The 16,925-nt window shown below is 44.9% G+C and overlaps 1 protein-coding gene across 1 annotated transcript in view; it reads left to right on the plus strand.

The window, feature by feature from the left end:
• Window positions 1-16,925, plus strand: part of LOC135905759 (MAM and LDL-receptor class A domain-containing protein 2-like) — a 180,349-nt gene that overhangs the window by 137,982 nt on the left and 25,442 nt on the right. Inside the window, exons 25-30 of the mRNA XM_070529435.1 lie at window positions 2,178-2,402; window positions 4,755-4,787; window positions 9,137-9,283; window positions 10,906-11,044; window positions 12,707-12,827; window positions 13,475-13,556. Coding sequence (XP_070385536.1) covers window positions 2,178-2,402; window positions 4,755-4,787; window positions 9,137-9,283; window positions 10,906-11,044; window positions 12,707-12,827; window positions 13,475-13,556 — 747 coding nt within the window. The remainder of the gene's footprint in view (window positions 1-2,177; window positions 2,403-4,754; window positions 4,788-9,136; window positions 9,284-10,905; window positions 11,045-12,706; window positions 12,828-13,474; window positions 13,557-16,925) is intronic.

Consider the following 16,925-nt stretch of genomic DNA (forward strand, 5'->3'; position numbering starts at 1 on the left):
TTCCCGGGATGGCACAGAAAGAAGCGAAGCAGTTGAAGGGAATGGGCTCTGGCACGGTGAGTGTGAGATAACGAGGAGCAGCCTGGTAGTAGATGCGTGCTCTTCAAATTCAAAGCAGAAGATGGTGCAATCCCAGAAGCTTAAACAAAGCGACTAATATGAAAGGAAAATAAGGCTGAAGTGCCCGTCTGCAGGACTGTCTTTAATATTCCAACGGTTCTGTGAAACTGGGTTGTAGTTGAACGTTTCTCGAGTACCGGGCTGGTGACTATATCCCTATGGTCTGCTATATTATTGCGAGTTTTAGGCTGCTGTTCGCAGTAACTCTGTTAAATGAACTATATAGTCTATGATTGCGGTATACTACTGTTCTTAGAAGGTATAAAATATTGACAATAGCTGGCAGAGTGTTTTCGTTATTTCTCAAGCGATTACGTTTAAACTTAAACTGGTAAATTATTGGCGTAAGAGAAAAAGTGCTAAAAATGTATTTATATTCTAGTGAAAGTCGTCCTCAACTGCTAAGCAGGAGATATTTTCGGATGTCACATCTGCTGAGCATTGATCTGCTAAGCAGTGTCTGGTAAGCAATAGTGATGGCATGTCTGCTTGCGGACATCACTATTGCTTGGCTTCAATTTCTCAATTTCAACGTGTGTCCTATAGTTATTTACTAAAAAGTTATTTAGTGAATACTTTAGTTAGCTATTTAGACATTTCGTTTCTCGTGCTATTAATGTTCGCCTTTTCAAGTAATCCACCTGAACAGTCCAGTTATTGGGTTTATGAGCTGCATGCGATTGGAAAAACATGTATTGACCCCAAGCACGGTGATTCTAATTGACATTAAGAGAAAAAAAGGGAGCTGGGCAGGCTATGTAATGCGTAGGTTAGATAAGCGATGGACCATTAGGGTTACAGAATGGGCGCCAAGAGAAGGAAAGCGCAGTCGAGGACGGCAGACGACTAGGTGGGGTGATGAAATTAGGAAATTCGCAGGCGCTAGTTGGAATCGGTTGGCGCAGGACAGGGGTAATTGGAGATCGCAGGGAAAGTTGCCTCCGTCCTGCAGTGGACATAAAAGATTATTATTATTATTATTATTATTATTATTATTATTATTATTATTATTATTATTATTATTATTATTATTATTATTATTATTATTATTATTATTATTGTGGCGATTATGATGGTGATGATGATGGTGGTGTGGTGGTGATGGTGTGGTAGTGATCATGGCGGTGGTGATGGCGATGACGATGGCGATGCGACCAAACGGTAATGATGAAATCTAATGGCAATTCAAACAACTGTTTTTAATATTATTCTATGCAGCGTTCAACCTCATGCAATGATTATTTTTATTCATAACAAGGGTCACAACATTACTTAATTTTTGTTTATGCGCTACAACGCTCACAAAGCTACGCTGAAATGGAAAAAGCAAATGAAGGGTATGCACAGTGTGAGACGTCCAAGCAGCGATGTCAGGAGGACACAGGCGATGTACGGCGCTTGTCGAGGGAAGGACGGTGATGGCAGGTGTATCCACTAAGAAGTACGGCACATACCGGGTTACATTGAAGCATTCCGCACCTCCTGTGTCACAGTGGTACATACCCATTCTGAAGGATTGGCCAAAAACTGGCACACATCCGTGGAGATTCTCAATGGCGAAATCATAGAAATTCAAATAAATCAATGAATGCGATGAACATAATGCGCTACATATACCGTTGAGATTGGTTCAATGTGAGAATTTTTTTGGGGTTATGCAAGGTACGCCTACTGGCGCAATGTAATTTGTTGGTCAGCATACAGTAGTTACATATGCTTGTTTCCATGCACTTACATTCGGCGCACATATGACCTTCGTACATATTTACCCACAACTATATCCGCCTATATATGCCCATGCACTGACACAGCAGCTGACAGCACCAGCCATGCCAAACCCGGAAGCGTATAGGCAAAGAAAGCTTCGCTTTAAAAATCTCTTCGAACTCAACAAAACATTCTCTATAGGTAATATGCACATAACCGCTCTGCTTCTTGAAGTAGGCGCACCTCCTATGCTTAAACGAATCGGTGTAGACGCGTGCGATTTCCTGCCATTATTGGATGCAGCAAGTGTTATTTCGCTTGTTAACGCGCCCCTTGTTGTTTTCGCACAGCTTTAGAGTCCTTCCAAATCTACCAGCTGGTCCTAAGCAGTCGAGCCAAGGAGACGACTCGGCTCCTCCTAGCCGACCTGCTCCCGAAAGAGCAGTGGCAGCGCGTCGAGCTACCGCTGCACGAGGCCGGCGACAGCCAGCTTGAGTTCACGCTCACGGGCTCCTCCAGTCAGACAGGAGGAGTTGCGGCCATCGCGGGCGTCAGTGTCGCATCTGCAGTGAAAGGTGAACGAGACAGACGTGACATGCGTGAGCGGAAACAGCGCTCGCGCAGGTCTTTCTGCGAACCGCGTGCTGACGTCACGTGGGGAACGAACGAGGCGATCAACAGCTTACCATTCCGCCTGAGCTTCTGTTAGCTTGTTACGAGTTAGCCGAATGCTTATTAGAAAATTTTAGGATGCGGGTGGTGCTTTTTGAGGCTTTTTTAAAATAAAATATTATATAGCGTTCACTTTGTTTGCCCGGTACACGGTCGCTGACTGTCCAAATGGGGGGCGGGGGGGGGGGGGGGGTTCCTTGGGAGATGTGAACGCGAAGGAAAGGCCCTTTTTACGAGGCATTATAGAGGAATATTAGTTACGCTGTATGTATACCACACGCCTCTCCAATAGCACAACGTCCACAATGGGTGACTCGCCCTAAAGTTCTGGCACCATCTCGCTGTGATGTCATGGATATTTACGACGCCTACTTTTTGTCCAATAATTTGCATCTCGCTAAGAAAGGACTACATTGGGTTCCAAAGAAACCATTGACTCATGCTAGCAAGTTTCGACAACTCTACTATTGCCGCGACGGTCGAAATACAAGAAAATACGCTCAAATGCGTTACCGCACACTGATCTAACGGTGCTGTGGTTTCTGGCTCAGCAGCGCTAAACAGAATGAGAGCAGCATTCCGGGCAAGTTGGTAATCCATTGCTTAAAAGATATTGCGCGACATAAAAAACGACACGGACGTGAAAGAAGACGACACACCAAGCGCAAACTTTCAACTAAGTTTATTGTGCCACTGCGTCATTTTATACATGGCATGCACGTAGATCGCGCATGCGCTTACACGGAAATGAAGTGCGAAATCATGTAACATGGTTACGTGTCGTGTGATGCCGCGTCCAAGTAACGTAATTCCTTTTCTGTGAGAGCTAGAGACGGGAAGCTGACACACGCATCACCCAATTTTGCGATCATCTGTGCTTCAGATATCTCACGGATGAGCTGCGTGCTGCCACGGGAAACAATCGTACATTGATCCTCAAGAGGTTTGCACCCATGATCGCGACAGTGGATCGCCAAGAAACCGCCAGAGCCGTTTTTAACATTGTTGCTGCGCTCACGGAGCCGATCATTGAGGCAACGCCCAGTTTGTCCTATGTATTTCTTGCCACATGAAAGCGGAAGGCTGTACACCACCCGGTGTACACACTCGACAAACTTTTTTCGGTGATGCTTTCTGCATTTATCGGAAGGGACGGCATTTGGATCCGTCAGCCTGCAAAGCCTGCCGAGCTTGTCGGGAGCAGAAAAAACAACTCTTACATTCGCTCTTTGGGCAATCTTTTTCAAGTTGTGGGAAATCCCGTGCATGTAGGTTATGACACTAACTTTAGGGCGTGTGCCAGGAGGGGCATCGGCAACTGACATTTCCGTGTAAGCGCATGCGCGATCTACGTGCATGCCATGTATAAAATGACGCAGTGGCACAATAAACTTAGTTGAAAGTTTGCGCTTGGTGTGTCGTCTTCTTTCACGTCCGTGTCGTTTTTTATGTCGCGCAATATCTTTTAAGCTAAACAGAAGTTGCGCGAAGTTCGGTTTTCATTGTCTCCAGTAATTATCAACCATTTCCTGCTAAATGAATGAAAATAGGGTTTTGAGAATGGCAGTCGATCATGCGCACAATGTTTACTCTAGGTTTGCTCGCACAATTTGCCACCAATTAGCGCAACTCTTGTACTGTCATTCACCTAATGGAATATCAATACCTACAGGCATCCTTACGCTAACTCAGCAATCATCAAAATAACTACGTTTCTGCTTCATCATATGTGTATTTGCGCCATTTATTTGTATCTGTATGTACTGTTATATGTATTTCTTTTGAGAGATTTACTAAATATTTTCCCTGATGTGTTAATTTGTATCAGTCTTGTGTGGCATATTATGTATCTTGTTTTCATATCTATTTTCGTTCTCGTCCCTCTATCTAATGCCCATTTGGCCTTACGGAAATGTAAATAAATAAAAATAAAATTATTTATAATGAAACCAAATTTGTTTTTAATTATGCAAATAAGTATAAGACGGTAACAAACATTTAAATTCTCAACAATATTAAGTTTTCAGCTTTGAGTTCCACATCAGAAGAGCAAAATGACGCATTTTTTGAAGACATTCTCTTACGCACAAAGGCTTACGGTGTTCTGTCTCTCTCTCTCTCTCTCTCTCTCTTCTTCTTCTTCTTCTTCTTCTTCTTCTTCTTTTTTTTTTTTACTGACTCTAAGCGCAGCACTTAAGTAACGTTCAGTTTCAAAAGTTCGCAATGAGAACAAAGTCTATTTCTCTCAATTGCAGGTGGATCAGAACCAGCAGAGGAACCGATTCCAGGTAAACAAATGAATACGACAACACTAAATCTTTCATGGCGCCTGTGGGTATAGTCGCCATCTCCCTTTCGTGTCTGTAAACGCGTAGAAGCAAAGAACCAACTTCATTTAACATTTTCGCCAGCAAGCGCTACCTATGTAACTTAAGATGGTTTCCCAGCTGAGCTAGTTGGCTCAATATTTACCGGAAATCAGCAGAAACCCATTTTGACAAGACGGACGGAAGGCGACATCAGCAATGTGTCGCCTTCTGTGCGTCAAAGCATAATATAAGTGTCGGATGATTTCCGAGAAATACCTATAACGTATATGCCCCTCTTCTTTAGAATGACATATCCGTAGTCCCTACGTTTATTCAACCATAAGGTATTTAACCGTACCATTCCCGAATCAGCGAAGCTCCCAGTGATCACCACGTTTGAAGTGCCCTACACGCTGTTTGTAGAAAACTTTCGCGAGTCAGCCGATTGTCTCGTCAAAGCGCCGTGCCCATAAAGGTGCGCTCATCCGAGCAGCCACTGGACATTGCTGGCGAAACTATTTGGGTAAATGCCACGACAAGAAAAACAAAGAGATAATAATTTAATGAACCCAGGGTTGTATGCTCATGCCCACTCGGTATGCATTCTCGCATAAAGGTATTGGCTGCGACGGCAGTATAGTTTATGGCACTTCTATATGCACTGTCGCCTGGCGGATTCCAGAGTGCACTCGCGGTCCATGCCTGTTGCGTTGCAAATCGAGGCACCCTATTTGTGAACGTGTCGAAGCACTCTGGCACTCTCATAGTTTCTGTGAAGCAGCGAGAGTTACGGCGGTCGGGTGAGATGATGGGACACAGTGTCCAAAGGTCTTACATAAATGGAAAAGTGGAGGTGCACAGCAAGCAAGGAAAAAGAACGGTATTGGGGGCGAGCTCCATCACTGGAAAAGCTGGCGCCGCCGTCGGCGTGGCGTTGTATGAGGGATCACGTGGATACAGCGCCCGCATCGGCTGCTTCGGAAGCGCTGCAACAAGCTGAAAACGAAAGTGTAAAGTCCCACCTGCGCTACGGTTATGATTAAGTGGGGAGGTTTTCCCGCTTCGGGTTTCTGCCTGACAACACTTGAAAGTACTACAATAGGTAGTGGCTGCCAGCCTTCACATGTACCCGCAAGACAAGAAGCTGCGTGAAGCTTGGATCGAGAAATTCGTACCGATGGCTGCTTGCCGGTTCTAACTCGGGTGTGCAGCAAGAACTTCCGTCAGGAACATTTTTGCCACGGCGTCGGGGCTGTGATGTTCAGCGAGTAGCAGAAAGCGCGTACTGTGACGCTCGCCCGCGCGCGCTGCCCGGCTAATGTCATGAAGCTTTGATCTATGAAGTTGTTGATGCTAGATACTGGCAAGTCCACTGGAATGGAAAGGGAACGGTAAGAAACACATTAAAAAAATTACCGCCCAAGCACCCCGTACAGATGGCTAACCAGCGAAGTTGAAATGTACGGCCCCGGTGTTTATCACTGGGTTAATCCCGACGGTTCATTAAACGATGGCTTGTTAGGCTGCCGGATCCCCGGTACGCAGTTGCTGCTTGCGTTCGGCTGCACGAGCCTGTTCTTGTGCCCGAGCTGCAGCATCCATCGGCACGGCGTAGATGAGCTCGTTCCCGGTTCTGCTCGCGGCGTTGCTGATGGAAAGCTGCCTGCTCCTCAGAAGTGCGTATGACGCGTGGCCTACCCATTTCGAAGCCGGAGAGAAACTGCTGCTCGAGCGCTCGGCTGCGACGGAGAACAACGACGTCACTACTGGCGCAGCCCATCGCGCGCCTCTTTCCTATTTCGCGCATGCGCAGGGAATTGCGCCGGAGTATAGTTTTCGGCGCACGGGCGAAAGGAGGATGGACGGACGGACGAATCGGATACCCTTATATGTCTTCGCTGTAAAAGGCATGGCATATACTCATGTTTGTGTTAGCAGCAAACAATGAACGTACTGGATTAATAAAAAGAAGCAGCGGGAAATTGGTCGCTGAGAAGACTGATAAACATACAGTGCGATACAACTTGAGAAATAATGATATTGAAACGTTCAATAATTTAGAAGAAAAGAAAGAAAAAAAAAGATTGAATCGTCGCGATGGCACATCAGAAGTTGCCGTAGGCGCGGATCGATCGAAGTCCCAGGCTATAACGAAATTATTTTTGAACATCTCTTATAGGGTCCACACACCAATGGTTGCTTGAGTTCTGTCAAATGATCATCTTCTATGGCCTAAAGCTCACGGCACGGTGCGAAAACGCGCTCGCAACGAAAGCGAAACATTGTGCGCGGACCATGCATGCGTCTAGACGCGCAGTCGGCCACTGCGAACCCGTGCGATCGATACATTCAGGCTTCATTCTGTTATGGCCCATTTGGTTATACAGACGGCCCTTCGCATAGTTTGCTCTGAGCGAGTGCTTGCCTTTCACGCAAGAAGCCTACCCGCCGTGGTTGCTCAGTGGCTATGGTGTTCGGCTGCTGAGCACGAGGTCGCGGGATCGAATCCCGGCCACGGCGGCCGCATTTCGGTGGGGGCGAAATGCGAAAACACCCGTGTGCTTAGATTTAGGTGCACGTTAAAGAACCCCAGGTGGTCGAAATTCCCGGAGTCCTCCACTACTGCGTGCCTCATAATCAGAAAGTGGTTTGGCACGTAAAACCCCACAATTTAATTTTTTTTCACGCAAGAAACCGGTTCAGGGGACTCCATCGCGGTGACCGCGCGCAGTGGGCGTTCACTGGACGTGTTCGTAAAGAGAGAGCATCTATAAACCATTCTGTGCTTTCTGTTTGCCCAAGAATATTATTTTGGCAGTAAAAAACTTGTGTCGTTTCGAGAGTACTTGCAGAAATGTCCAGGAGGGCTCCGGTGTGTTTTTATTGAGCGCCGATTGCCAAACCTATGATGAACACGCCGTGTTTTTCCTCACACTACGGAACTGAGGTACTTCCGTCAGATGGCGACTGCGTAAGCCCTCGCCGCCAATATGCAAGGAAACAGGAGAATGATACGACGAGCAGGGAGAGGGGCTACGACAATCGAATTATTTAAAATGACAGGATACACAGTTCCGTTGCAACTTTGTCGTATCTTTCTTGTCAAGGAATATTGAGATATGCAACTCGACGGATGCCGAAAAAGGGGAAATAGCCGCCACGCCTAAGACACGATGTCGGTATTAGACGAACTCTATACTGCGGTCGCGGTACAGTAAGATCGCCCTACATAGACAAAATAAATCTAAGAAGCAAGCAAATAAAAAGAAACAAAAGGCACGTATCAATGCTGCCTCACCCTTTCCGCTTCTTTTTTTACAGCGGAACTGTATAAGGTTCCATGCATTTTTTGTTCTCCGTGAGCAGACTATTATCATCAGTGGCTCATAATCCCATAAGCATTCATGCACCCGTAAGCAAGCAAAAAATGTAATGGCTCATAGCACCGTCAGACAGAGACTAGAAGTACTTAGCAAAGTGACGCGAACATGCTTAAATTCTTTCTAATCACGCATACAATATACAGAACCCCATGTCGAAAGATGTCGTCATCAATGGCCCATACCCCCGTGAGCAATAGCTCTTACCGTCTTAAGCGAGCAAAAAATGCAATGAGTCATAGTCCCGTAAGGCTCATGGCTACTCACTTTGCTTGAATTAGCTGCGATGACATTACCCCTGTTGTCGTTGCCCGTGATTTCAATGTGGATGTGTCGGCACTGAAAAGGGAGCGGTTTACGCGTTACGTGTTGCAGGCATATCCCTTGCGATGCCACACCGATCCGGCCCAACCGACCACCCAACGGCGTATGTGCATCGATTTGACATTATCAAAGAATATGATTGCAGTTGCGAGTGAAATAATGACCACCGATCAAGAAAATAAACGACTGTGCGTACCTTTCGTTACGATGACCACCCATCAAGACAATAAATGCGTTCGTATCTTTGTTCAAAATTGTGTCACCTCCGTGTCGTGTGCTAAACAGCTTCGCTGGTCAACCACCTTCACAGAGTGGAATGGCTCATGGTATCTTTTTTTTGCACTTCTTTGCGTGAGCACGAAAACCTGTAGGCTATACGCAGAGGCAGTTTCATTTTGTCGCGCAACCGCTGACGCGTTAATGAAATGATTGCCATATATTTCTGGCCGTACTGGATGCTTGTATATTTAAGCGGGTAATTCGCATCAGGTTTCGTTGCTGCTCCTTTTTCACTTATCCGTGTGTTTGCGCGTTCACGTTTTGACAAATCGCAGCTATCGTCTGACCTCTTCATGAGAATAGTAAAATCGCCTATTTTTTTCTCGTTCACATGGGTTCTCACAGATCTTACCTGCGCATTTGACGACGGCAGCTATTGCCTCTGGAAGTCAGACACGAATGCAGAGGGACAGGCGCAGTGGGAGCTGAGCGACACGGCAACAGGGCAGCCCTCCTTCCCACTCTTCGACCATTCAACGAGAAATTCGACCGGTAAGATTACTTTCCAAGATTGCTGGGGGCTTGTCACATGTTGCATTTTGGAAACGTATATGAAGAGAAGGCGGTGCAATTGAGTTATAAAAGGGTCTCTGCAGTGCTCACTGGATTGAACAAATTAACTGAATAATAGCAAAAACATACACGCAGGCAAGGAAAAAGTATGCCATCTTCCTGCGTTGTGTGTCTTCTCGAGTGGCACTGTATTTCTGAGCGCTTAACAGTAGTGTGCGCGCCCTTGTACGCGCATATGTGATTTTAGGTACGCGCCAACCATTTTGGCTGCATCCATCATTGCACTGTTAGAACTGAAAAATTATCGCCGTCTCGAATTCCCCTTTTTTAAAAAATAATAGCCTGTTTTTACGTATATGATTACCATCGCCGCTGTCCATGGTCGTACTTCAATATCTGCGTTCTGGCAACTGGGGTGCCATAACGTAAAACTATTCCAAACTTTTATATTCCAATTCTGCAATCAGCCCTCCGCGATTGGTCAGACACTTGTTTGGACTACCCGCACTTCACCTGTTTGTCACACGACGTCACGAAAACCGCGATAGCTGCCCATCTGATATGACGTGTACACACTGATTATGCACGATTTGACCGAACAAAAGAAAAATTATTTCTGATTCGACGCGTTTTTGCCATTAGCTCTCGGCTATTGGTCAAGATTTCGGGCTGCACCCACTTCACCTGCATGTCACGCGACGTCACAAAACCGCGGAAACTCACCGCGTCAAAGTGACGTGTACGCGTTAAAGTTGCATTAATATGCCGAACAAAACTGAAATTTCTTCTGAATAGCCGCAGGCTGCCCCGTTGCGAAAGGAATAAAAGATGGCTGCCGCCGATCGCTCAGGCACTGGCTACTCGCACCAGCCGGAGAACATGGGTTTATTTGCGTATAATAAAACTTTTTGCGTAGCCGTGTAACGTTTTCGAGCACTTTCGGCACGTTTACGACCTCGTTCTGCCAACTCTTATTTGCTGAGGATCCGTTTTAGCGTCATTCTTAAGCTTCTGTTGCATACCGCCGCGATTTTCGACCAGCCACCGCAAGCTAAGTAAAGGGAAGCGGACCAATCGTAGACGCCGGCCCCACCTTCTTCATCCGGTTATCGATTTTCGGTGCACTGGCTGGGCCCCAGCTAATCCCTCTCCACTTGAGCTTGCTCCTCGCCTCCTGTCAGCCAATTAGGTAAGACAAGCCGCTCAGTCTAGGCAATGTTATTCGTTTTTCAAGCAAACAAAAGTGACCTCCTATTAACAAGGAGAGCGTTTGGTTGGTCTGTCCGGACAACCCTTCGGGTGACCGCCCCATGCTTGCGTCGGGGATTACGCAAACTTGACGTCAGGAGATTGTAATAAAACATATTGGAATAGTTTTACGTTATAGGACCCCAGCTGCTGTACCACAAGCGGTAATCGAAAAATATTCTAATATTCCAGGAACTCGGTAATTTACCAAAAAATGGTTCTCGCGCAAATAATTGAAGGCCGTTCTCTCGAGGCACGAAAGAACGCACATCAGGCCTTTAATAATATATGCATACAACGTGGCTTTAAAGTTATAAATGATTAAGAAAATTAATGTTCTTGCTTTTATTTAGGTCGATTCATTACTGCTAAAAACGTCGGCTCAGACGCTTCAGTGAGCCGCATAAAAAGCCTCCCATTGCCCGCCCAGTTGTCGGCAAGCGGTCTCTGCTTCTCGTTCTGGTATTTCACGCTCACGGAACGCAATAGCAGGTACGTACGTCCTATATTCTTTCCTAAAGATCTGACTGGGGGGCGCGGTAAAACTTATTCAGAAAGATTTTGTGCGTGTTAAAGTAAGTCGGAACAGCGCGGGACTGCATTCGTTTGCTCCAGCAGCATTCGTTGGTTATACGTGGGAAGTTTTGCTTACGTCAATTTATGAAGTTGCGTGTATTTGTCAGTCACGCTCGTATTTTGAACGCATGCCTTTTTGACTACTGGGATCTATTTTCTATTACTACTATAGCGGCGATTGTAATGGTGAGCGCAGATTAACTTAACGGCCACACCATTTCACAGAAGTAATGGAGGTGTCTTCACGACTGAAACCAGTTGTGTGCGGTTATCAGCGTTTGTCCCAGCTGGCAGTATTATTACTTTATACTATATATGAGAAATAATTATTATCTTTAACGAACTTGTCAGGATTTGTTTGGAGACGCAGGTTTAGATGCAGTTGTGAGTGTAGGCAGGAGCAGAGGCCTCCCTTAATTATGTTCCCTGCTTTTGTGTCAATTTTTCTGGAACTGTGTTGACAAGGTTGAATATTTTGATTTTATTTTATTGACAGTAAATGAAGGAGAGTGAGTCACTTTACAAGGATGATGGCTTTTTCTTGTAGCAGTGCTGAAAAAAATAATTTAACATTGGAAGGAACAGCGCCACAAATTCGGAAAATCAAGTACAAGAGCTAACAGGAGCTTCTTTTTATTCATATCGTGTGATGATTTCGATTTTCTAAAGTATCAAGAACGCTCGTTTGTAACAATAAACGTTGCTTGCTTAAAGATATTTATTTCAGTAATAATGAATACAAAACAAACATGTTTTAATCGAACGCCTTAAGACTAATGATACCGAGCTAAAGCAAGAAAATTGTGTGGATCCCACGCTCAGTAGGAATCGCTTTAAGCAAAGCTTTCTTTAGCTTTTGCGAGGAACGCTGTCCTTGTTTAGCGACCATTTGCAAGCGTAAAGCACACGAGGAAGTTGGACACGCTTTCATTGGGAATTGCCTCGCTCAACATAATCTTGTGACACTGCAACTCCGCCGGACACGTTCGACAGAAACCATGGTTGTATCGCTCACACTACGCCCGAACCGAACTCGTACTGTATCAAATTCCTAGTGTTACTTGCATTCAGGAATTAACGGCACGGTGTGGTTCCACTGCTGCCTCATCACTGCGTATCGACGCCGCCCGGCTTCACATGGGCTGCCAATTCTTCGCTGTGTGTCGACGATGCTTCGCTTCGCGTTTCTGGGTGAACTGTTCGCAAGAGAGCTATGCCTTAACGTGGTGCTGTGTTTAACCGAGCCCATCAGCCAAACACCACCACATGTCCAATGAGGATAGTTCGAGCCAATCTCTCTTGGCAAAACCCTCATAGTTAGTGGAAAACCAGCCAACCTATCAATAGGATGCCATGCATATGCACTTTGTTTGTGTGTTTGTTTTTGCACAAAACATTGATCCCTCTCGTCGGCATAAGTGTCACATTTGGGGAAAAGCAGCAGCAACTCCGAGCGCAAAAAGGCACAGGGACCCACAAACTCGGGGCAATTTATGGGGCCTGCCTCCTAGACTACCTGAATCAGTACATTCTCTTTACCACGTTGCCCATTACCTAAGCATGAAATTATCCTTACAGCATAAGTGTGACTTTGGCACCTTCAAGCTCCCCTTCTTGGTTCGAGCCCGGTGCAAGAATGACCGCATGGACGCCGGCTCTAGTTTACTTGGCAGGATCGGCAACTGCAAAGAGGACTCAGGTCAGTGAGGGTATAACAAAGAAAAGAAACATATAGTAGTTGGGCAGCCCAGCGACCATGAAAGTCAATAAACTACTATTATATTGCTTGCACGTATATGTATTAGGCCCCTTAACGCAGTCAGTGGCTTAATACATGTGTTATAAAAAGTGCAGAGTTGTTTGCAAGCTTAGTATACGCCGTGGCTTCTTTAAATACTTGTTCTTCATCTTTTATTCGACTGCCGTGAATGGGGAGAAGAATATGCCATTTGCTACAAAGAGAAGAGCGTTTTCAGCTCGAATTCACAATTTGAGGGTCGACTGCATTGGCTGAAGGGGTCATACTGCTTCTGATTTGTAACTTTTTTATGCATGTTTACATCTCTCATTGTAACGTACATATTCCCAAGTAAGACGGTCTGTGACCAAGTTTTTTGATCGCTCTTGCTCAATTTTCGGCATCTTTCATGGCTTCTCTGTAACCCCCATGTTGAGCCGACTGCCGTCTTGGTGAAAGGGTATAGATATGCTTCAAGCGAAATAAGCGTTTAGTGTTATTAAACTGCGCGCCGTCACATCGTCATTCGTGTGTACGCTTCATACGCTTTTATTTACGCGCTCCCTCCGCTCTGTTCACTCTTTTCGTTTGTGTACTCTCCACCGCAGATTGTAGTCGAAGCAAGCATACAGGACGGGCTAATCGCAGCGGACGACTTCTCAGTGACGCACGGTAACTGCACAAAACCATGTGAGCCTCATTTCATTGTTTTACGCTGAAATTGTATCACGTGCTCTAATCGCGTGGTTGTAACACTCACTGCCTTGTATTTTGTCGGTAGCAATTAATGTCTACAGAAACACACCCGACACAGACATAAAAATACACAAAAGATTCAAATCACGTCACGTTTGGTCAAAACATCACTGAAAAGGTCTGGCGGTGTGTTTCAATTGAGATCGGTTGGGTATCTCCGAATGGCAGCTTTAATTTTCACAAACATAAAGATACCTTGCTAATTTGGAATCCGGTAACACAGAGCTGGACTCAGTTTTTCAAAATGAACGACCTAATTGCAAGAAATGCGTAAAAATATTAAAATATAAATATGATCACGTACTTAATGTACTCACCTACAGTACTCACCTACGGGGCAGAAACCTGGAGGCCTACGAAAAGGGTTCTACTCAAATTGAGGACGACGCAACGAGCTATGGAAAGAAGAATGATAAGTGTAACGTTAAGGGATAAGAAAAGAGCAGATTGGGTGAGGGAACAAACGCGAGTTAATGACATCTTAGTTGAAATCAAGAAAAAGAAATGGGCATGGGCAGGACATGTAATGAGGAGGGAAGATAACCGATGGTCATTAAGGGTTACGGACTGGATTCCAAGGGAAGGGAAGCGTAGCAGGGGGCGGCAGAAAGTTAGGTGGGCGGATGAGATTAAGAAGTTTGCAGGGACGGCATGGCCACAATTAGTACATGACCGGGGTTGTTGGAGAAATATGGGAGAGGCCTTTGCCCTGCAGTGGGCGTAACCAGGCTGATGATGATGATGACTTAATGATATAAAGGCATGAAAAAAAAGCAATGAATATACGGTAAATTTTGGTTTTGTAATTTCGGTTTTTCTCCCGGAAAGAAACGCCGGGAAAGAAAAAAAATGATGCTCCTTGTTATTATAATTCCCAGCATACAGATAGCACAATTTCACAAAACGAATATTGCGTTTTACCTCAATGGATAAAGCCTTGCTTGGACGAATATGGCACCTCACAACTTAAGAGGAAGCTTTAACTCGAGTGCGCCTATCTAAATACATGTAAAAGGAGAATTCGTTTTTCTCGGCAACCACTGCACCAAACTTCACAAGGTTTGTTGCATTTAAACGAAAAACTTAAAATCTAGTGACTGCTGGTTTCGCATATTTGAGTTAGGTCGTAAATTTTTTTATTAAAAATTGGCAAAAATCGAACATTTTTAAAAAACGAAACTATCAAGTTTACAACTCTGTCACTCAACAACGAAAAAGGGTAATACAATTGTGTGAATTGCAGCTAATAGTACATCTAAAGCGGACAGAATTGCTATGTTAAACGTGAATATAAAAAATTTAGTATTATAGAAATGCAGCTTTTGCAGAACCCTTGTAACCAACGTAACAAATTCACATAAGAAGTAAAATGACATAGAATTTGTCCGCTTTGAATAATCTAATGGATGCCGTTTACAGAACCGCGATATCTGTTCTTGATGCAGAGCTATGAAATTGTAAACTTCGTGCTTCAATTTTTTTCAAACGGTCGAATATTTGAAAATCTCTAACAAAATTCAGGCCCTAAATCGAAATTCCGCTTCCAACAGTCACTAGAATTTAATTTTCTTTCTCAAATGCAACAAATTTTATTAAAATCGGTCTAGGGCTTATCTCAGAAAAACGTTTTTGCGTTTTACATGTATTTGAACAGGCCGCGTCGGAGTTGGGCCCGAGCTAAATCAATCAATCAATCAATCAATCAACCAATTTTATTTACCAGAAACAAAAGGAACAAAAGCTTCCTCTTAATCTCTATAGCATTGGCAAATATGCCCTTCTGAAGAAACACTAAAGTTAAATAATGTGCTAAGGACACGGACGATGGAATGGTGAAAAGAGATTGTCAGTTTTGTCCGAAAGCTAAAACATTGACAGCGAGGTTTAGCAAGGTCGGCAAGGGTGAGCGTTGCGCTCGAACGCCTCGGACGGGTGTTCTAGCTATACACGCGGTTGCGGCATGTTGGCGCGACGCAGCACGCAACGCAACTGCTGTTTGGCAGAAGGAACAGCGTCCTGGCAGCTACCAGGCGTCTCACTACGCTGGCATGATTAGGAGCGCCGCCAGTGGCGCTGCAGGCGTCGCATCTCGATGATGCACGAGATGATGCTGACAGCGTTAGTCATTACACAGGGAAATTTTAGATAACGTTAGCTCGACGCCTACTGTCCGTTTCGCTCACATTAGTGCACACACACACACCAGTGTTGCGGAATGGGCGCCCCCATTACATGCCAATCTCATTCCCGGGAATGAGAACTTGCCGCAACTCCATTCCTTTCCATTCCTCGGAATGAAAAAAAAACTTTGCCCATTCCCACTTCGGAGATGGCCGGGCCGTTCAATTCCATTCCTCTATTTCCTCAATGTAGGAAAGGCATCTTGGTAGTTTCATCGAGTTACCTATGAACGCACAATAAAGCTGATGTCGTCAGACGCGTTAAGAACCGCAAAAATATGCAAAACACGTTACCAAGGTCGAGGGATAGTAGCTTGGTGACATATCTCGTGCAGCACAACCACCCTACTGATTCCAGTAGGGGAAGTTCTCCCGCTACTTATAGTATTTGCGTGGTCAGTATGTTTTAACGGCTTGCGATGTTTTAATATTGTTTAAGCTTACATGTGTTAATGCTAAAATGGCGACATAGCGTATTTTTCTTTAGGTGTCCTCGTCATTTTTAAATGCTGCAATAAGGGTCGCAAGCAGTGCAAGGTAGAAAAAAAAGCTTTATTTTGGTTTTATTCATAGAAATTTTGCGCCAAAATGTCCTGAGCTAAATGGGCGCTTCACCGTTTAGTTTTGAAAACCCAAAGTGTAAATGAGGCTGCTTCAACGGTTAGTTCTAAGAACAAAAGAGTGAGATAAAACAATCGCCTTCTACCTAACTATGCGTTGCGCTTCACAAATATGAGCTGCTCAAAAGAGGTGCCTGACAGCCTATTTCGCTTCGCTGTCATAAACGACGTATAAACGACGTATCAATGCGCGTCGTTTATTTATCATAAATAAATAAACGACGTATCAATGCGCATAAGATGAAATAAATATGTTATTTATAAGCGCATACCTGCCGAATGGGGTCTTTTACGACAAGCTGCAGGCTGTGGGCGTCGCAGTCAAATTGAAATTGCTCCAACTGATTTAACATTGCTTAAAAGCTCTTTGGTTAAGCGTTCCGGACAGTCGTCGAAATCGTCATCACCATCGTCCTCTTCAGTCTCCGGCCCGGTAAATGCAAATGTCTTTATCATTCATGGAGCGTTATCTGTCACCACGCGAAGGACTTGGAAAATGAAAT

The sequence above is a fragment of the Dermacentor albipictus genome, chromosome 1 (genome assembly GCF_038994185.2).
Source record: "Dermacentor albipictus isolate Rhodes 1998 colony chromosome 1, USDA_Dalb.pri_finalv2, whole genome shotgun sequence".
In the NCBI taxonomy this organism is placed as follows: domain Eukaryota; kingdom Metazoa; phylum Arthropoda; class Arachnida; order Ixodida; family Ixodidae; genus Dermacentor; species Dermacentor albipictus.